Below are 23,132 nucleotides of genomic sequence, written 5' to 3'. Positions count from 1 at the left end.
TGTCATCAGTGCCACATATTAGTGCCACGTATCAGTGCCATCTGTCATCAGTGTCACGTATCAGTGCCATCTGTCATCAGTGCCACGTATCAGAGTCACATGTCATCAGTGCCACGTGTCATTGTCCTGGTGCTCCAGGGCCTTCAAAAGTGTAATAGGTAGTCAAGTTAGATGTGTAAATTTATGCTCCTAGAACACGTGATGGTGCTCCCTGCATGTTGGGCCTCTCTATGTGGCTAGGCTGTGGAAAAGTCCTACACATGTGGTATCGTAACACTCAGGAGTAGCAGAATGTATTTTGGGGTGTCATTCGTGGTATACACATGCATGCCATGTGAGAGAAATAACCTATTACAATGACAATTTTGTGGGGGGGAAAAAAAAAAAATCTACATTTTGTAAAGAATTGTGGGAAAAAATGACATCAAAAACCTCACCATGCCTCTTACTAAATACCTTGGAATGTCTACTTTCAAACAAGGGGTCATTTGGGGGGTATTTATACTTTCCTGGCTTGTTCGGGTCGCAAGAAATTACAGGCCACCAGTACATCAGGCGTGATCAATTTTTTATGATTTGCAGCACAGCTTGTAGACACTAACTTTCAGAAAGACCAAATAATATCCACTAATTTGGGTTATTTTTACCAAAGATATGTAGCAGTATAAATTGTGGCCAAAATTTACGAAGAAAAATTAATAATTTACAAAGCAAATTCACAGAAACAAAAGATAAATTTGTTTTTTTTCAAAAATTTCGTTCTTTTTTCATTTATAGCGCAAAAAATTAAAAAAACTCAGAGGTGATCAAATACCACCAAAAGAAAGCTCGATTTGTATGAAAAAAAGGACCAAAAAAAAAATTAATTTGGGTACAGTATTACATGACTGAGTCATTGTCATACAAAGTGTGAGAGAACCGAAAGCTGAAAATTGGTCTGGTCACGAGCAGGGTTTAAGTGCCCAGTTGTTGGTGGTTAATCGGTAAAAGGGCACTCTTACCACCTGACATTTTTTGGATATCCAAGTCATCGCCGAACAACCATTCCCCATGAAAAGGAAAACTTGCCAATGGCTTTTTGCACGGCAACTCAGCTGACTAATGAAGAATTCTGAGCATATGCAAAGATAAGAGAGCAAAGCGTGACACCTGTTGAATAGAATCTTTAAGGGCGTCCAGTGCAAAACATAAGACCCTTGGCAGCGCCTCCAACTTACGGGCTGCTTCCCCTTGGGCAGGGACACTTAATGACTTGCCTGAGCTAGTCTTTTAAGGATTGGCAAACCCCTATCGCTGCTACAGCAGGCTGTACTGCTGACCTAGCTATATATATATATATATATATAAAAAAAAAAAAAAGGAGGCTTTAAGTAAAGATTCCAGCTTCTATTTGTCTAGATCTTTAAAAACCTGAACATTGTCTATTGGACAACTTAGACTCCTATTTACAGAGGAAATAGCAGCCTCCACTGCTGGCAAACTTTACTTTTTAGTGAATTTTTCCTCCATTGAGTAAAGAAAAGAAAATCTCCTAGGAGGGAGAAAATGCCTATCTGGGCGATTCCAGTCTGCATATATAAGTTGCTCCAGCTGTGGCTGTAAAGGGAAGGCATGTGGGCCCTGTGAAAGCCTTAAAAGACCGCAAAGAAGAAAAGGGGGCCTCAGCCACCTCTGCCGGGGGCAACTTATATGCTGAATGGACCAATTCCCTAAGGGATTGGACCAGAAGTTTTTGGGATTGCGAGGCTGAGAAGGGCTCCTCTAAGATTGAGTCATCTGCCTGCCCTTCTTCCCGGTCACCCAATGGCACCTCAATGTCATCTGCCCACATCTGTTCCAAAAGGGGGGGATACTGGCCACCCCCGCTCCAGTCATCAGAATCAGCCTCTGGGGGAGAGCTGCGTGCCATGGGCTAGGAGGCAGGTGGGCGGACCCAGGGCCCCAGCAGACCAGGATGAGGGGTAATGCTGCCTCCAAAAGGAGCACTGCTAGACACAGAAAACATGAAGCATGACGAGTAAACACCAGGTATGTTATAATACACCTTCTAGTGGCGAAAAACATGTAAGGCATTATGCTACTCAGAACAAAACCCTGGAAGTGAACCAAAATGTGTTCCTTTCGCAGGTTTTTCATTTTTTTTTTTTTTTTAACTTACCATTCCCACTGCAGGATACTGCTGGAATCACAGCCAGACCCAATCTCCACCCATCACGGTGGGCCAGGTCTTTTTACAGACCTTGAAGGACTGGGTCCCCTTTGCATATTGGGGTCCACAGCCTTGGACCTGCACAGCACCCTGCCAGGACAACCTTTGGTATAGTCATGTATCCAAGGGCCTGGATCCCAGGGTTCAGCCCTCTAAAAAGGAGCATTACAAGCAAAACCTTGCTTCTTCTTCCTCAAGGCTTGTGTACCATCCTTTTTTTGGCCTTGCCATTTTGAATGGATTCGACTGCATAGTCCCTTGATCCTGGGAAGGATTTCTCCAATGGGGCCATCTATATTATAGCACTTTAATCCACTGTGACCATCAGCTTGAGACACTGGCGGTCCTTCCTGTATGGGAGGGGTTATATAGAGGGGGACTTCCTGTCTTTGGGTGTGCCAGTGTCCATTCACCTATAGGTGGCGTATAACCCGCATAGTAAATACTATGGCTGCTCTGTTTACCATGATGTATGATAAAGAAAGTTATAAAAAATAAAAAGGAAGAATCACACTTACATACAAGGCACTTCCATTAAGTGCCAGCAAAAAAGTGCTGTCACATAAAACCACATGGATTCAGCATGAGGAAACGGGCGTGGGTGACATCAATCCCTCTAGCACATGTATCAGAAGGAGCAGGACTTCATTAGTGTATAGGAAAACATGTCATACACCCGTCTTAAATAACAATGATCATCTCATAATATCATATTCAATTTATGCCAGCAGAGAGCACTAGATATTTCCTGTTTTATTTGCATATATTGGGACACTGATGATAACCTTTTGCTGCGATCCCCTGTATATAAGCTGATGTGGTGATCCATGTGCTTTGCACTCTGAAGAGGTTAATCGCTACTCTCCAGGATTTTTCCCATAAGGGAAAGCCTTTTTGACCCTTTGTTGACTCAGGGGTCCTATCATTGAGGTGAACGGCAAAGAGTGTCTTATGGTGGAGATCACACTTCTGGCACCGATTTTCAGTCTTCATTGATGCACATTGTCACTTTTTGGAATCCCGATTTATGAACTTTGATTATGATTTTTTTCCTTTACAATAACTATATCTTTATATATGTATTGATTTACTGGATGAGAAGATGTATTAATTGTGATATTTAGCACTGCACTCTTTGTACTATTATTGCCTGGGATTTTTTTTGTAAATTTGCCTTGAGTGTTCAACAGCTGTTTATATTTTAACAATTTTTTTGCGCGGGTATAATTTTATTCCATTATATCTGTTTTATGTGTTTGCCAGAGGTTTAACCACTTGTGAAGACAAGACCATAGATGGTTTGAATCTCGGCCGGTTCAACAGGGACCAAACCATCTATGGGAAGGCTGAATGTACCCAAGTCGATCAACCCATCAATGAACTAGGGTACAGCCAGCATGTTGGATTTTCATCATGCAATTATAGTCCCAGGGAAGAACAGACTGAGCATTGGGTAAGTAAAAGTACTTTTACTTGCCTCTAGAATACAAGATCAATAAATCCCTGCAATGCGGGTAGAATGCTATAAAGCCTTGCGCATTTGGACTTCAGCACGTGAAAGACCAAATGTGTACAGTAAGCTTCAAACAGCTTTGTTAAAAGAGGAGTATGGGATTTTTTTTAATCCCAGATTCATACTTACCTAGGTGGAAGCAGCATCGGACCGAAGCTGCATCTGTCCCCCGCCGCCTCTTCACTGAAAACCGAGCCACCGAACACTGTTGATGGCTCGGTTCTCTCGCCTCCCCGAGCAGAGAACTGCTGCCTGCCAGTAGCTCTCTTGCTCTGCTCCTCCACACCCACTGGAACACTGAGCAGTGAAGGGGCGGGGAGTAGCCATCTCAGTGGAGAGCTGAAAGGCTGAGATGCCTATCAGTCTAGGCACCTGGTGGATCCAGACTTCCAAAGTCGGGATGACGCGGTGCCTGGACTGATTCTGGTGACGTCAGCAAACTTCAGACTGCTCTCTGCTGAAAAATGGTCACAGGAGTGCAAAACGAATTGCACTCCTGTGACCCTTAGGACAAGTCCAGCCCAATGAGCTCAGGCTGGACTTCTCCATTAAAGCAAACTTTGATTCCAGAAAGGGGAATTGTTTGCACATAGATACTACTGGGAGTGTTTACTGTCAGTTTATTTAAAGAGGAACTGCAGTCTACTCACATAATATATAATAAAAACATCTTTGTCATTCCGGAGCTTCCCTCCAATCACTGTGTGTGTGTGTGTGTATTATATACATACATATATAATATATATATAATATAATTTATTTATTTTTTATTGTATTTTGCGGCAGTGGGCATGCCTAATGGCAGCCAATATAAAGAGATTGACATGTCAGTCCTCGCACATGCTATATAGGCTGTGGAACGTCTGACACTTCAGCATAGACCTTTGCACACAGGTCAGTGGTATGGATTAGAACCTCGATACCCCTATATTGAACAAAGAACGTTATTTTTAATAGTGTCCCCTCCTGTTTTCCAGGGCTTAGCGTTTTTTTCTCTCTCTAATCACTCTTTCATCCTGGGGAAATCAGCTGGATAGGCCATCACAGGTTATGCTTACATGCTGGTCTTAGGGCTGCTTGACCACCATCAACATTTGACTAGTGGCAATATCCATTATATACAAGTTCCACAAGTAAGTTTGTCCCACTAACTGCTCATACACATTAATCCAATCATTCAAATCCGATTAAAAGGATCAAAATGAATATATTTAATATGAATTTGTTAATTTTGATCTAACTTGGTGAATTATTTCTATATATTGATTTAAATGTGAGAATCTAATTAAATTGGACATCAATGATTCTGGGGTATTTTGATTAGATTTGACCTGACGTTATTGAATTTCATTTAATTTGATCTAATTCAATGTAATTTAAATTTATTTATAACACAATTTCATATAATTCAAATTTAATGAAAATGAATATGCTATTTAAATTAGAATTACAATATTGGTTGCTGAAATGATTGCTCTCATTAATCTGAATTAATCTGAATAAGATGAAAATTAGAATAAAATAATAAAAATATTAATGAATATACCCTATATAAAATAATATAAATGTACTTTCTGTAAACAATACTAGTATTAAAGGAACTCATTATCATTACTGTTATTTTCTTTTCTTTGGCAGGCTGCCATCTATCTGGATTCAGACTCCTCAAAATAGGCGGTTTTTACAATTCCTTAAAGTTCGATATTTCTTGCTCTATTTTGTCCTCCCCTTGCTTTTTTTTTTTTTTTTTTTTTTTTTTTTTTTTTTATGCACCATTTTCTGGTTTTCTCACTCCTTGATGGTGCATTGCTGCATGGATTGAACCCTCTCTGGTTGATGGATGCTCTTATTTTTCTTGTCATGGTATATATATTAAGGACTTGGTTGTACATCTTAAAAACATTAGACAATATACATGTTCTTCTACTATTATGAATCTCTTTTTTATGTTCAAAAATAGTATGCATATCTATCTTCAAATGACATACAAATTGTTAAAATGTAATATATTTATTGTCTAGATAATGGTCTAGAAATAGTTTCTAAATGGTGTATAACAATTTAGCATGATATTACAGATACGTGAACTTAAAGTGATTACAATATATCTCTCAGTACCAATAGGATCTCCTAAAGAAGCTATCGGCGAAACTCACAGCGATCCATTGGCGCCGACATTGCAAATTTGCATGATTGGATCTTCTAGGACTACCTTGTAACCAGTATCTAGGCCAGTGATGGCGAACCTTGGCACCCCAGATGTTTTGGAACTACATTTCCCATGATGCTCAACTATACTGCAGAGTGCATGAGCATCATGGGAAATGTAGTTCCAAAACATCTGGAGTGCCAAGGTTCGCCATCACTGCTCTAGGCCATCCATGCGATTTCTTTGTTTCAACTTTTTGATCTGTTCTCTTGTATGAGACAGTGAACCTTTCAGACATGTTCATGTTTTTTCCCCTTATGTGTTTTTTAATGAGATTTAAATGATATATTTTGACTATAATAATACAAGACTATTTTTCTTTTCTATTTGGGATTACAGTGGCAACCTTTTCCTCTTTTTTGTTTTTCCTCCATTATCATTGGATGTGGTGCCACGTTCTGCAATATATGTTTCAAACCTTTATTGCGAGGAACTACCCACATAATTTGTAATAAAAACATCTTTACCATTCTGAAGCTTCCCCTGCAATCCCTTTGCATATTTTATATATACTGTGATTCTGTACTTGCCAATATGCTGCAGAAATCTCCCTCCACTGAGTCTAGCTGCATCCATTTTAACTGTGGCAGCTGAAGCTGCTGCCTGTTCACTTCCTGGATTTACACAGACACAGCTTATTTGGCAAGTACAGAATCACAGTATATATAAAATAGTATGCAAAGTGGTTGAAGGGAAGCTTCAGAATGGCATGCTCTGCAGACCTGCAGCTTTCATTGGCCCCCTTATGACTCATCCCCCCCTCCCTTCCTGGCAAACGCTCAAGAGAGAGAGAGAGAGAGAGCTGTGCATGATTTCATATGCCTAGGCTTATTACCAGACAGGAAACAGGAAGTGGGCTGTATAAGGTATTTACTGGCAGAATTTTTTTTTTTTACCATCAAAATTTATAACAAGGACAGAAGATTTAATAGATGGAAAGTTGAAAAAATTACTGAAGGTCCGCTTTAAGCTACCAGCAGGCTTCAGCAGGTCTTCAACAAGCTTTAAGTGGTTCTAAAGCTTAAACTGCAAGTAAACTTTCATCTCTGACTTTTATTATAGGCTTACCTATAGATACTGTAAATTTCTCATAAACGTGCACAGTTTAGGAGAAATTTACTATATAAGCCACCAATGATGTTATGTGCTCTGAAGGAACTCCCACCCAGGCCAGAGCCTGTGCTCTAAACAACGGCTCCCCCAAACATGTGCGGGAGGTGAGGTCATCCCGGCACCAGCCAGTCACACAACCAGAGTCCACAGTGAAGATAACATTGCATCGCTGGAATGCTTAGTTTTTAGGCAAGTTTTGCATAATGTGCTAGTATGTGATGCATACTAGCACATTATGCCTTTACCTTGCAGGCAAGAAAAAATAAAATAAATAAATAAAACAATATTGCCCAGCAGTTTACAACCGCTTTAAGAAACCTGCCAGCAGTTTCTTCAAAGTGAAATAAATTTCTGTATTTACCCCAAATTAGAGATGAAGATTACTTTTTTGCGTTTTATTCAGATAAAATATATTTTTGGAAATAAAAGGTAAGGGAAAAATGTTGTTGGAAGAATGACGGCCAGCAGCAACTTACCTCTTCATATTCTCTTTTCCCTTCTGCTTGGAGGATTATGCTCCTAGAAAAGTAACACAGAACTGTGATTCTTCAAAGGAATGTGTCACAAAGCAGAACACCTGTGTGAAAAGGCTTTGATGCAACTAGCCACATCCAACCTATGCCTCAACATTAGTTCTAGCCACTGGACCCAAACCACCACAGAATCACTGCCTGGAGCTAGCAAGTGGCACATGAACTGGGAAATAATGGCTTCCATCAGAACCTTCTCAAGCAGGCAAGTTCCTAATGACCATACCCATATATTTGTACACAAGCAACATAACTGAAACTAGAAGCAGATGACATGCTCTTCTGTTTGTTGGGTAGACTTGAAAGAGCTTTTTACACGGGACATATAGCTTGAAACAACGGTCAAGCTATACAGATTACACACGTTCCAATTTCGTGACCAGTGATAGGCTTTGACAAGCAGCCTACCCATTAGGAACACACCACTAGTTATTACAAACTTGCAATGAAAAAAAAATTGCACCATTTAAAAGGCATCATTATGGCAAACAGCAAACTTTTTTTTCTTCCTCTCCGGTGATAGTAAAAATTTGCCCAAAGCCCAAAAATGACACAAGATACGTCAGTCATGTGATGGAACTACAGCCACAGCTGTTTGGTTTACTAAATGCATTATAGTATCGTACCCACTATAGTCATGTAGTAATTGTTTCTAATTTTTATGGAATATATTAAAGAAAATCTGAGAGAATCACATAATTAATGAAATACAACATATCTATTTCAAAATATTTTGGAAGTATATATATAAAAAAAAAAAATAATAATAATAATAATAATAATAAAATCAACTTTCTCAAGCCCCACTTAATACAATCACATTTTCAACTGTAAGTAAAATCAGACATCTAAGTAGACCAAAAGGCTCAATTCAATTTATTTATAATGCATGTGCCATTTACTGTAGTTTTCAGCCATGTGACAGTCACATTCAACTGTCTGACACAAGAAAAAGTGAGAATATTTTTGGGGTGTTTACACTCAAGTTAATCACACATTACTATTACTCACGTCTTGCCACTGGGAGCAGTGATTTGGAAGCAGTATCGTCTATCCTCACAGTCCACTGCCATGACAGAACAATTGTCCAAGTCTTTAATAAGGCCTCCAGCCACCTCACCTCGGTGCTGACACATTAGGTTTCCGCCTTGTGTAAAAAAATATAGTCTCTCCCAAGTTGTAGTGACCAGGCCTGTTTTACTGAAATGTTTAAAAACTGTGATTAGTTTACAAGTGAAAATTACAGAAAATAAACAGCACTAGGTTGAGGCAATAGGCATCGAGAAGTCCAAGCTTAAAAAGGAGAAGCAGGGCCAAAGCTTTTTTTTGCACTACTTCTCCTGTGGATCACAGGAGTGCACTTAGCTCTGCGCATCACTCTGCCGAAACAGACTTTTGGGGAGAGCCCGACTTTAATGTTGGGATCTACCCAGATGCCTGGACCATTAGCTGGCTCAGACTCTCGGCACACAACTCAGCCTGAGCCAGCCACTCCTGCCCAGCTCATCGCTCCAGTGAGAGCTGGAGGGGCATAGCACAGAGCAGGCTGATGCTCACAGCTCACTGAAGACGGAGACTGGAGCGATCAGCAGTCTTTGATCGCTCAGCTCTCGGTCCAAGAGGCAGCAGGGAACAGATGCAGCATCAGACCAATGCTGCATGCCCCTAGGCGAGTACTTAGGTTTGCTTTTTTTTTTTTTTTATTCCCATACTTCTCTTGTAATCATTCTTTCATCAAAACTGCTGTCAATTAGAATTTGGTTTCATTACTAAAAAACTTACTTTAAAAGAAACACAATGGAGAATACCAAATGGCAGCACTAAATATTATGATCATCTATTACCAGAAGGCCTACAATATGACCTGGATAAAATTGCAGTCTTAAATTCAAACCACCTGAAAAACAATCAATAGATTTGGAAAAATGGCCAGTTACTTGGCATAATTCAGTCGATATGTAGTGACTTAAAAGGCCATTGAATAGGATTCCAGTTGCCAATACCCAAAGCAGACAGCCACATGAAAACAGGGCTGCTACTGATAAAGCATTTGAAACTCAATTATAATTAATTATGCCCAGGTTCCCATTTCAGACAAGAAAAAAAAAAAAAAAAAAAAAACTAAAGTCACTCCAATGTTGGTACTGAAACACTTCATACTAAAATACAAGGCCAAGGACAGATTTTTCTCCAAGTGTAAAGGAGATTTGGAATTTTCATAAGAAGTTGGATGCAGTGTATGATCTGATCAGCAAAAGTAAAAAAAAAAAAGTATTAAAAAAATTGCATCATGGGCATATGCTCGCAATCTTCCTTGAAATGTACACAGAGCTACACAAGTGCAGCTCAGTTTACAATCCGGCACAGATCCTGTGTGCTGGGATGACTGAACATCTGCAGATGTGCAGAGTGACATTATCCTACTCCAGGCCCGGACTGGCCATAGGGCAGACCGGGCATTTGCCCGGTGGGCCGGGGCCACCTGCTCCATAGAATGTTGCTGTTTAGGCCGCACTGACAGTTCCGCTCTTTGCTCCCAGGGACTGCTCCTCCAGCCAAGGTGTCCGCACGGTGAGGCAAGGGGCGGGGCTGCTGTCAAGACGTTTCCCCCGCTCACGCCCCCCCCTTCTCTTGTCGGCAGCACATGTGAGGAGAAAGCTTCCCTCACCATTGGCCACAACAGAGGGCCAATCAGAGACCTAGAGGGGCATCATGGGAAATGTAGTCCCAGAGATAGGTAGCCCAATTGTTTTCAGCAGGGAGCAGACTACACTCCCCAGCATGCACACTGCTGGGGGGGGGGGGGGGGGGGAAACCTGGAAACAAGCAGAAGTGCCTGTAGCAGCTACTACAGGAGTCATACAAAACGAAAGAGGTCTGTGCTGGGGAACTAATAGCCCCAGCACCACCAGAGACAGAGCCGCGCTGCACCGCACCACCAGAGACAGAGCCGCGCACCACCAGAGAGAGAGCCACGCTGCACCGCACCACCAGAGAGAGCCACGCTGCACCACCAGAGAGGGAGCCACGCTGCACCGCACCACCAGAGGGAGCGCCACGCTGCACCTCACCACCAGAGGGAGCCACACTGTACCGCACCACTAGAGAGAGAGCCATGCTGTTCCCGCACCACCAGAGAGGGAGCCACGCTGCACCGCACCACCAGAGGGAGCGCCACGCTGCACCTCACCACCAGAGAGAGCCACACTGTACCGCACCACTAGAGAGAGAGCCATGCTGTTCCCGCACCACCAGAGAGAGAGCCACGCTGCACCGCACCACCCGCCTCATGAGGATTGACCACAATTTCTCAATGGGATTAAGTTCTGGGGAGTTTCCTGGCCATGAACCCAAAATTGCAATGTTTTGTTCCCCAGGCCACTTAGTTATCACTTTTGCCTTATGGCAAGGTGCTCCACCATGCTGGGAAAGGCATTGTTCATTACCAAACTATTCTTGGATGGTTGGGAGACGTTGCTCTCTGAGGATGTTTTTGCATCATTCTTTATTCATTGCTGTGTTCTTAGGAAAAATTGTGAGTGAGCCCACTCCCTTGGCTGAGAAGCAACCCCACATGTAAATTGTCTCTGGATGCTTTACTGTTTGCATGACACAGGACTGATGGTAGCGCTCATCTTTTCTTCTTCGGACAAGGTTTTTTCCCCAGATGCCCCAAACCATCAGATCAGAGAAAATTACTTTACCCAAGTCCTCAGCAGTCCAATCCCTGTACCTCTTGCAGAATATCAGTCTGTCCCTAATGTTTCCCTGGAAAGAAGTTGCTTCTTTGCTGCCCTTCTTGACACCAGGCCATCTTCCAAAAGTCTTTGCTTCACTGCATGTGCAAATGCACTCACAACTGCCTGCTGCCATTCCTGAGCAAACTCTGCACTGGTGGTGCCCCGATCCTGCAGCAAAATCAACAGAAGACGACAGTTCTGGTACTTGCTGGACTTTCTTGGGAATCCTGAAGCCTTTTTGACAACAACTGAACCTCTCTCCTTGAAGCTCTTGATAAGCCAATAAAGGGTTGATTTAGGTAAAATCTTAGTAGCAGTTATATACTTCCCTGTGAATCCCTTTTTGCACAAAGCAATGATGACTGCACATTTCCTTGCAGGTAACCATGGTTAACACAGGAAGAACAATGATTTCAAGCACCATCCTCCTTAAAGCTTCCAGTCTGTTATTCTAACTCAATCAGCATTACAGAGTGATTTCCAGCCTTGTCCTTGTCAACACTGACACCTGTGTTAACGAGAGAATCACTAACATGTAAGCTGCTCCTTTAAATGGCAGGGCTGAAATGCAGGGGAAATGTTTTTGTTGGGTTTTTTTGGGGGATTAAGTTCATTTTCATGGCAAAGAAGGACTTTTAATTGCAATTCATCTGATCATTCTTTATAACATTCTGGTGAATATGCAAATTGTCATCATAAAAACTGAGGCAGCAGAATTTGTGAAAATGTATATTTGTGCAATATTCTCAAAACGTTTGGCCACAGCTGTACAACTAGGTGCAGCAAGCATGTATGTTGTGTCCTGACTGGCTCCAGGAGCAAAGCCCAAAAAAACACTAGATTATCTTAACTTCTTTTTTTTTTCTTTTTCTTTTTTTAGCAATGAATGCATATGATCCCAATGATTTTAAACAGCTCTTTAATTCTTAAATACATATAAGTACAGCCTAGCACATGTATAATTACATACTGTGAAATGGTGAACAACGCTGTATAACTGAATGGCTTAGCCTTAAAGTGTCACTAAACCCACATCATAAAGAAACTATCAATAAACAGTGTATTACATGCTGTTCATACTCACTCATTATGAGATTCAGTTTCTGTATTCTGTAAAAAACTTGGTTGATCTTGCTGCTCTCTCTATGTCCACCTTCTGTTCATGTCCCCAATGCAGCTAGGGATCTTGCAGCTGTGGTGGCACATGCTCAGTTTTCAGTGAGTTTCTATGCTGAGCATTTACTATCACATCTGAGCAGACCATGTGACTATCGAGTCACACATGTGCATGTATACACAGTGGTAAATGACAGCCAACTTCCTCCATCCTCCTTCATGCCTACTAGCCAACTAAACACAATGGGGTCAGGATATTCCATGTAGATTTATGGAGGTTTTACCTCCCTCCTATTCTAAGACACAGGCTGGAGGGGTGTGGCATAGTCTGTGGCTTGGAAAAAACCATCCACACCAGGTTATTGCCAAAACATAATAAAGATTGGATTTCAAAAATATATATTTGTATGCCAATTTAAAACGGTTTATGGATATTAATTATTTTTACTCTGTATTACAAAAGCTTTTTTTATTTTTATTTTATTTTGAAGTGACCAGCGGCAGCTCATACTGCTTATGCTTTTTGCAAACACGCTGGGAAAGATCTGAGTCATATGACAACTATAGGTACTTAGAATTTTTTTTTATTAAATTAGTGTCACCATCCGCCTACAGAAATAGAAGGAACGATGTAAATTAAAGCGAGAGTCCACCGGGACTCCGCGTTTTTTTTTTTTTTTAAAAGCCAGCAGCTACAAATACTGCAGCTGCTGATTTTTAAAATAGTGACACTTACCTGTCCAGCGCGCCCGCGATGTCGGCACCCGAAGCCGATCTGTAGGTCGTCTGTCGGGTCCTGCCGCCGCCATCTTGGGTATGGGAATCAGGAAATGGAGCCTTTCGGCTTCATTTCCCGGTTCCCTACTGCGCATGCGCGAATCGCGCTGCGCAATAAGGACGCTCCCCGCTGCCTCTGGGATCTGTGTGTTTCCCAGCAGGCAGCGGGGCACTTGCGGGAAGGGGCGGGCACTTGCGGAAAGGGGCGTAAGTTACGCCCCTTTCTGCAGAGAGCTATCCCGGAAGTGGGTGCAGTTACCTGGATTATCCAGGTAACTGCGCCCCCCTCCCCCCTGAAAGGTGCCGATTGTGGCACCGGAGGGGGGGAGGGTTCCGATGAGCGGAAGGTCCACTTTAGGGTGGACCTCCGCTTTAAATAGTGTGTCATATGACGTCCTCCCAGAATTCTGCTCTCACCCGCACTCGAGAGCATCCATGACCGTCGGGTCCACAGGGTCCATATTCCTATTACAAGGGATGTTTACATTCCTTGTAATAGGAATAAAAGTGATCAAAAAAATTATTTTTGGGGACAAAAAAAGTGTCAAACTAAAATAAATAAAGTAAAATGAACAATAAAACATTTTTTTTTTTAAAGCGTCCCTGTCCCCATGTGCTCGCATGCAGAAGCGAACGCATACGCAAGTCCCGCCCACATATGAAAACGGTGTTCAAACCATGTGAGGCATTGCTGTGAACGTTAGAGCGAGAGCAATAATTCTGGCCCTAGACCTACTCTGTAACTCAAAACATGTAACCAGTAAAAAAATTGAAAGCGTCACCTATGGGGATTTTTAAGTAGCGACTTTTGGCACCATTCCACGAGCATGTGCAATTTTGAAGGGTGACATGTTAGGTATCTATTTACTCAGCATAACTTCATCTTTAACATTATGCAAAAACATTGGGCTAACTTTACTGTTTTGTTTTTTTAAAAGCACAAAACAGTTTTTTTCCCCAAAAAAAACGAATTCGAAAAATTGCTGCACAATTACCATGTGAGATAAAAAGTTGCAACGACTACTATTGTATTCTCTAGGGTCTTTGCTAAAAAAACATATATAATGTTTTGGGATTCTATGTAATTTTCTAGCAAATAAATGATGATTTTTACATGTAGGAGAGAAATGTCAGAATTGTCCTGGGTGCTCCAGAGCGCCTGATGGCGCTCCCTGCATGTTGGGCCTCTGTATATGACCACGCTGTGTAAAAGTCTGACACATGTGGTATCACCGTACTCGGGAGTAATAGCAGAATGTGTTTTGGGGTGTAATTTGTGGTATGCATATGCTGTGTGTGAGAAATAAACTGATATGGCAATTTTGTGAAAAAACAAAAAGGGGCAAAAAAAAATAAATCTTGATTTTGCTGTTATGGACGAGCAGAGGATGCCGTCATGCTGCATGCGACTGCTGGAGGAGGTGTCTGTCGGTGTATTTATTGAAGTTTGCTGCACTGCATAGCCACGCCCTCTGACGAAAGTGATGACTGAAATGCGTCAGTTCATAGCTATGTAGCTTCCCATTGAGGTTGAGGTGTGACGATCTTGCCTTCCCAGGAACACAGCGGGAGCGGTGTCAGGTTAGATTCGATTGCACAACCGTTGCGATACCTATATGCTTTGATGAATCAAGATTGTTTGTGAGTGTTTTATTGTGAGTTTTACTTATTATTAATAAACGCGAGCTGTACGGGATTACGCTATGTTGCTTCTTTTTATTTGATTATGAGCCCAAAAGGACGCTTGGTTATGTGAGAAGGTGAATCTGTATATTCGATAGGCTCTCTAACCAGTGGTGTCTGGTAAGTGCATTACCTGCAGGGACCTGCACAAGAGGTGTGGTGAAGGACTTAATTTCACGTTTGAATTGACCTCCCATCATTGTCTGGATGAGATTCTTGTCTTTGGCACAGTCACCTTCGTTTATTAATGAACCTTTGTTGAATGAACTTTTTATTGATAACACTCCGTATTTTATTTTCTATTTTGAGGCTGAGGAGTATGCTCATTGTTGACTCTTGCTGATAATGATATTTATTTATAACAAGTGTCTGTTCAATCTGAGTTTCAATAAGCGCTGCTAATGTTCAAGGAAATTCATTTTTTTATTTTTTCCCTGTGACTTAATGATTTATGGTGTGTTTAGTATCACTTTAATTTATTTTTCCAGTGAAAAACACATTACCTCCTCATATTGAGATAACCAGCCTTTTGAATCAGGTTTCGGTTGATGATTGGTGACGTAACATCATAATCTGGAGTATACATGGCATCATTACCAGACAGAAGTTCTTGCTGAGAAATCCTCATGGCATCTGATTCTGTTTCGAGTTCTCCTTGTATCCTGCAAGGGCGGGTCACATCATTATTTCAAATAGACTTTTAGTGAATGACAAATTGTTTTACTGACACCATAAGGTTGAAGTTTAGTCTGCTTTTATTTTACCCTCCTTGGTTATTTCCATATTACTCTGTTGCTCTATGCAATGCAGGCACATCGTGGCTGGTAGCTGGGGCCACCAAGATGCTGTACATAGCGTCCTGAAAACCTGACAGCATCCTGCCTTAGTACTCCTCTAAAAAAGCCCTCAGCCCTGATGCAAGCAATGAGTCGACTCTTGAAAGGAGTTATGCAAATAATAAAATGCCTTGATTGGGCGTTAACCTGGGGGACTGGGCATTCCTAGGCAGCCTGCAGACCAGTCTAGGTAATGCCCACATTTGATGCTGCACCTCCATAATCGAAAGTACTGAAACCTTATGAATAAAAGAGTGGGCCAAGAACAGTCAGACTGGGACAGAATGGGCTATTTCAGGGTTTACCAACTTAATTTGTCAAGTATTCCTAATGGACCATGTTCTGGGAATTTCCCCTAAATAAAATAGTGGTCAAGCCCTTAACTTTGATTTAGAGGACCTGTGCTAGGTAAAGGAAATCCTGAAAACATGATTTGTTACTTGAGGACTGAGGTAGGGAACCATAGAGCTAGATTATGTTGGACATTTTCCAGCCTGGAAATAGGATCCGACTTGCTGCAGCTTCTAATGCACACCATGGGAAGGTCACTGTATGCAGTAAAATCAGGGTAAGCAATATCAGTACAGTGGAGGAGTCTATACAACTGTGCAAGACTAAAGGTCAAGCTGGGGTTCACCTATAAATCTGAAATATAAAGTCATATTTAAGTTTCAGAATCTTCATGCCAAATACAGAACTGTAAATTCTCTTCTGCATACAGGTTAACACCTATTCCCACCTACAAAAAGAAGAGATGACACACATGGGTGTTCTGAAGAACAAAGCGCCATCTGCACTAAACCACGTGTGCATTACTCATCACAGTACAATTAAATATTTACTATGTACGACATAATAAAAAGGGACCTTTATATCAGGCATACTATAAAAAGGAAAGGTGTATATCAACCTAGGCAAACCAAACATTCAGATATCAGCTTTGTGCTCTGTAGTGAATGTGATTCATTAGAATACCATGTCTGACTTTTTGAAAAGCAATACTGTGCTTCATGTGCAGCTTTTCCTAATTAACAAATTTGAGCTTCATGATAATTGGCTACATGTGCACAGGACAATTTTTTTTGTTGACTATGCATATATTGGAACCTGAAATTTAGTCCAGACTTTGTAAAATGCCAGCAGACCTGTTTTTTTTCTTATAAATTTAGATTGATGGGAAAGTATAGAGAAGAGAAAATACATAGGTGTATAAAGAAAAAAAATAAAAAAAAAATAAAGGAAGATGCTATTGAGCCAAATAATTCAGGCCAAGTCTTTCAAAGCAATGAGTCACAGACCATCTTAGGCTTAACAGTAACAATTATTGCCGCATACCTTACCTCTGAATCATGTTTGTTACAGATGAAAGAAATTCGTCCATTTTTTTGGAAAACATTTCAGATCCTTTTTTTAAAAAGTCAATCTGAAAAACATTGTTCAAGAGAAACACCCATCACATATGAGATGAACACAGTACCTCGCATCATTTTTACAATTACAAAAAATGCCTGGACATTATCCAACCAGGGTGTCCAGGCACCTTGAGGCATCTTCAGTGGTGCCTTGGCAAAATGCCTACAAATTGCCCAAAAATTGTATACAAGCCAGCGAGTTGAACAAGCCTGCCTTTTAGTTACACAAAGTCAGAGATTTTTATTTTGCACCATTACAACCTTCTAGCCGCTAGGGTCCTAACAACCAATGACATCATCAGTTAATAAGGAGGATGATGATGATTTCCTGTGCAGAATCCTTGTTTGACCCTCCCCTGCCCCTCACAATTAGCATTGGGGGGGTCACATTAGCTGAGTGATGGAGAAAAATTGAGGGAGAAGAAAAACATTGGAATACTAGTCAGTAACAGTATGCAAAAGTGTATTTGCTTTGGAATAATAAATCACCTCTAACATTGGGTTTCCTAGATGTGTGGGTATTGCTGCTTTATACAAATCTATTAGAATCGTTTTTTGCATTTTAGAATGGGGTGCCTCGAGACTATAACCGGAGAACAGAGTGCCTTGAGATTGTCCATAATTCTAAAGGGTGCCCTGACTGAAAAAAGGTTGAGAAACACTGTCATAGTGTATAGGGCAATGGCTGACACAATCAATCTCAAATTAGCTGCCAGTCCATTTATCTACTGAAAGCTTGTCTGATTTGTAAGTCAAGGTAAATAACAAACTGTCTCTAATATAGAGTAAGCCCTAAAGTGTTAGGGTCCTTTCACATGGGCGTTCCGCATGCCCGTTCTTCCTCCATCCATTGGTGGATGAAAAACGGACATACATGTATGTCTATGGGCTAGCAGACGTTGGCGGATGATTATCCGCTTACATCCACCTCCGTTAAGTTCCGTTTTCTGAGACGGAACAAAACCCTATTTTTCTTCCATTTAAAAAATGGAACGAACGAAAAACAGATGCTAGTGGACAACATCTGCTTACATCCGATCCGCTGACATTTGTTTTTCACCCAAAAACATGGACTTCAGTTTTTTAGTTCAGTTCAGTTCAGTGACTTCTTTTTGTAAAAAAACTGAGGAAAAACGGATGTCAGTGGACATGAAAACGGATGTAAAAATTTACATCCATATCCATTTCCATTTTTGATCCTATTTTTTTTACAATAAAAAAGTGACTGAACTAAAAAACTGAACACCAGTGTAAAAGGACTCAAAGAATAAAGAAATGTAAGCTTTAGTAAAACAAGGAGATATAACTCGATTAATATGGCACCACATTCATAGGAATTCAAACAGAAAAAGGAAAAAAAAGTAAGGACTTTACCAGTTGTCCTAAACCCCCAAGGAAGAAACAAGTGCTCAGAAGATATATAAAAATACAAACTTTATTTAACAGCTTGCTGACCACTGCACACACAGACGTCGGCAGAATGGCTCGTACAGGCAAATGGTTCACCGGCGGCCCGCGATCGAGAGACGGAAAGGCAGAACAGGGAGATGCCCATATAAACAAGGCATTTCCCCGTTCTGCCTAGTGACATGACAGGGATCTACTGCTCCCCGTCATTGGGAGCAGTGATCGCTGTCATATCAGTGGTAGCCCATCACCCCACAGTTAGAATCACTCCCTAGGACACACTTAACCCCTTGATCGCCCCCAAGTGTTTAACCCCCTTCCCTGTCAGTGTCATTTATACAGTAATCAGTGGCTATTTATAGCACTGATCGCTGTATAAATGACAATGGTCACAAAATAGTGTCAAAAGTGTCCGATGTGTCTGCCATAATGTCGCAGTCACGATAAAAATCGCAGATCGCCGCCATTACTAAAAAAAAATAATAATAATAATAATAATAATAAAAATGCCAGAAATCTATCCCTACCTCCCTTCCAAGCCACACTCTTTCCTCCAGGGTTTCTCTTCTCCCGCCCCAAGAGGAGAGAAGAAATTCCTGGAGCTCCCGGGAATGGAGCTGGGCCCAGAGAAGTCATGAGCCCTAGTACTCTCATGATGTTCCTTAACCACTTAAGGACCAGGCCTCTTTTTCAGATTTGGTGTTTACATGTTTAAAACATTTTTTTTTGCTAGAAAATTACTTAGAACCCCCAAACATTTTATATTGTTTTTTTTCTAACACCCTAGAGAATAAAATGGCGGTCATTGAAATATCTTTTTTCACACCGTATTTGCGCAGCGGTCTTACAAGTGCACTTTTTTGGGAAAAAATTAACTTTTTTGAATAAAAAAAAAATAAGACAACAGTAAAATTAGCCCAATTTTTGTTTATAATGTGAAAGATAATGGTACGCAGAGTAAATTGATACCCAACATGTCACGCTTCAAAATTGTTTTTACACTGTTTTAAAAAAAAAAAAAGGATCACTTTTATTCCTATTACAAGGAATGTAAACATCCCTTGTAATAGAAAAAAGCATGACGGGTCCTCAAAAAGTCCTCAGATCTCATATTTGGACTAAAATGCAAAAAAAAAAAAAAAATAAATAAAAAGAAAAAGTGACATTGAAAAAAAATATACCTTTAAGAGGTATGGGCGTAAGTAACGTTTTGACGTCGCTTCCGCCCTCCTATGGTATAGAGACGAGTGGGGGCCATCTTAGCCTCACTCGTCTCTATACCCAGCTAGTGAAAGGACCCGATCGCCTCCGCCGCTACTGATGGCTCGGGTAAGCGGCGGATATAGGGGCTCTGTGTGATCTTCTCCCACTGAGGGAGGAATCACAAGAGCCTTGCGCCAACCTTTATGTTGGCGTCATTTGGTTTCTTTGTTGGAAGGTCCAGAGCCGGAAAAAAGGATCCCGCTTTTTTCCTTGCCCTTCCCGAGCTCCCACATTTTTTCTGGCCACTTTTACTCTTAGACTGACTTTTTGCGGAGGGGCCTCGAAAAAATGTTTTCCCCCTTTCTCTGTTTGACTTTGTAGGGAATCTCTTACCCTTTTCTGTGGATCGAGAAAGCACTTGCTCAAGTCCCGATCCAAACGGGTCCCTTCAAAGGGAATACCAAAAAAAGGGAGACTTCAAAGGGAATACCACATAGTCGGGACTTGGAGGTAAAATCTCCATCCCATGTTTTTACCCATAAGGCCCTCCTAGCGGAGTTCAGTAGTGCCACTGACTTAGCAGTCGTTGTTACTGTCTCCACCGCTGCGTCTGCCAAAAAGGCTACCGCTCTCCCAATTATTTCCAAGGAGTCAACCACTTCCTTGGATTCTTTTTTACACGAGACGTGGTCCATCAACCTGTTGAGCCAAGCGTCTGTGTTTCTGGCCACACAGGCTGAGGCTAATACTGAGCCCATAGCTGCAGCATTGGCCTCCCAGGCTCTACGCAACAAAGTCTCAGATTTTTTTATCCATCTGATCCTCAAAGGACAAGTCCGACCTCTTGGACACCTGCACTAAGGATGCATCCAAGCGAGGGAACTTAAAGAATTTCTCTTCCTCCTCTTCCTTAAAGGGGCATCTACGCTGGTATACCAGGTAGGATCTAGCTTGCAGCTTTACCCAACCCTCTATACACCCTATCCTGAGCAGATACCTGGGTGGAGGGCATCTGAGTGTCCTCCGATGTATAAATGGCTTTGACCTTCCATGTCCTCAGCTGAAAAAAGGTGACCCCCAGGCCTAGCCTCCACCTGGCTGTCCTGATCGGAATCTACCCCCCCCCCCCCAGGAGCTTATTTCTGAGGCCTGGCCCTCTACTTCATCTGAGTGGTAGGGGGCAGGTTCCTGGGACCCTCCCGTATAGCTGGTGGACATGTCCTCCTGCGAGGGGGCTCTCCCTGCCTGATGGGGTATCAATCTGGTGTTTCTCAAGCGTTGTCCTAAATGACTGCAGGGTTTCTCTTCTCCCGCCCCAAGAGGAGAGAAGAAATTCCTGGAGCTCCCGGGAATGGAGCTGGGCCCAGAGAAGTCATGAGCCCTAGTACTCTCATGATGTTCCTTAACCACTTAAGGACCAGGCCTCTTTTTCAGATTTGGTGTTTACATGTTTAAAACATTTTTTTTTGCTAGAAAATTACTTAGAACCCCCAAACATTTTATATTGTTTTTTTTCTAACACCCTAGAGAATAAAATGGCGGTCATTGAAATATCTTTTTTCACACCGTATTTGCGCAGCGGTCTTACAAGTGCACTTTTTTGGGAAAAAATTAACTTTTTTGAATAAAAAAAAAATAAGACAACAGTAAAATTAGCCCAATTTTTGTTTATAATGTGAAAGATAATGGTACGCAGAGTAAATTGATACCCAACATGTCACGCTTCAAAATTGCACCCGCTTGTGGAATGGCGTCAAACTTTTAGCCTCAAAAATCTCCATAAGCGATATTTAAAAAATTCTACAGGTTGCATTTTTTGCGTTACAGAGGAGGTCTAGGGCTAGAATTATTGCTCTCGCTCTACCGATTGCGGTGATACCTCAGATGTGTGGTTTGACCACCATTTTCATATGCAGGCGCTACTCACGTATGCGCTCGCTTCTGTGCGCAAGCTCGTCGTGACGGGGTGTTTTTAAAAACCTTTTTTTTTTTCTTATTTATTTTAATTGATTTTATTTATTTTTACACTGTTTTAAAAAAAAAAATGGATCACTTTTATTCCTATTACAAGGAATGTAAACATCCCTTGTAATAGAAAAAAGCATGACGGGTCCTCAAAAAGTCCTCAGATCTCATATTTGGACTAAAATGCAAAAAAAAATAAATAAATAAAAAGAAAAAGTGACATTGAAAAAAAATATACCTTTAAGAGGTATGGGCGTAAGTAACGTTTTGACGTCGCTTCCGCCCTCCTATGGTATAGAGACGAGTGGGGGCCATCTTAGCCTCACTCGTCTCTATACCCAGCTAGTGAAAGGACCCGATCGCCTCCGCCGCTACTGATGGCTCGGGTAAGCGGCGGAAGGTGCGGGAGGGCGGGGTGGCACCTCTCCCGCCGTCGATAGCGGTGATCTGGCAGCGAATCTGCCGCGGAGACCACCATTATCGTACAGCGGACCGGCGCCTGAAGAGATGGATATCTCGGTTGTGGCAGCAGCTGCTGCCGTTACCGAGATATCCCTCTTCAAAAATAGGACGTACATCGTCGTGCGCTGGTCGGTAAGTGGTTAATGAGGCCTCTCCAGTCTCGAGGAGAGCTGCCATTGCTCCCTGAAATTTTGAAATTTTTTCTGGAGGAAGAAATATTCTTTGGGCCACCAAGTCGAACTGGTACCCTAAGTACACCTTGGACTGAAATGGGTCCAGGGAGGATTTCTCCCAGCTGGCCATCCAGCCAAGGAATCCAGGGTGGACAACACTATGTCCCGGTCTATCATAAACTCTTCTTGGGCTGGGCTGTAGATCAGCATATTGTCTAAGTATGGTATCAGTGCTATCCTCTGGAGGTGTAGAAAAGATACCATTTTGGCGAGAACCTTGGTGAAGATTCTTGGACTGGCTGCAAGGCCGAAGGGGAGAGCCCTGAACTGCCAATGCTGTACCCCCCCATTCCGTGCGTACTGCGAAACGCAGGTACTTCTGATGTTCCGGGGCAATAGGCACATGTAAATACACGTCTATCAGATCTAGCGTGATCATGAAGACACCCTTCTGGAGATGTTTTCTGACCGAATAGATTCTTTCCATCCGGAACTTCTTGTATAGCAAGTACCGGTTCAGCTTCCGCAGATTTATAATTAACCGAAACTTGCTCGATGGCTTCGGGACCACAAAAAGGTGGGAATAAAACCCCATAGCCATCTGACTCACTGGAACAGGGATAATTACCTCCTGTCTGCGAGTTCTCGGATACTGCCCAAAAGGCCCCTTGCTTTGAGTGGGTCTTTGGGGAGACGGGTAACAAAAACATTTTGAGGGGGGGTTCGCCCAAAATTCCAACCTGTATCCTTCTCTTACTAGATTTAGGATATAGGGGCTCTGTGT

At 41.9% G+C, this 23,132-nt stretch overlaps 1 protein-coding gene across 2 annotated transcripts in view; it reads right to left on the bottom strand.

Moving 5' to 3' along the window:
* APPL2 (adaptor protein, phosphotyrosine interacting with PH domain and leucine zipper 2) overlaps positions 1-23,132 on the bottom strand; it is a 148,422-nt gene that overhangs the window by 46,491 nt on the left and 78,799 nt on the right. For both annotated transcript variants that reach the window (XM_077472096.1, XM_077472097.1), the window contains 4 exons: positions 17,067-17,149; positions 15,394-15,552; positions 8,586-8,774; positions 7,521-7,563 (listed from right to left, as the gene is read on the bottom strand). In XM_077472096.1, the coding sequence (XP_077328222.1) occupies positions 7,521-7,563; positions 8,586-8,774; positions 15,394-15,552; positions 17,067-17,149 (474 nt within the window). The remainder of the gene's footprint in view (positions 1-7,520; positions 7,564-8,585; positions 8,775-15,393; positions 15,553-17,066; positions 17,150-23,132) is intronic.

This window comes from Lithobates pipiens, unplaced genomic scaffold, assembly GCF_037356315.1.
Source record: "Lithobates pipiens isolate NorthernLeopardFrog02 unplaced genomic scaffold, aLitPip1_a1.2 Scaffold_8, whole genome shotgun sequence".
NCBI classification, from domain to species: Eukaryota; Metazoa; Chordata; class Amphibia; order Anura; family Ranidae; genus Lithobates; species Lithobates pipiens.
Note: the sequence above shows the minus strand (reverse complement) of the source record. Positions and strands in the feature narration are given on the sequence as shown.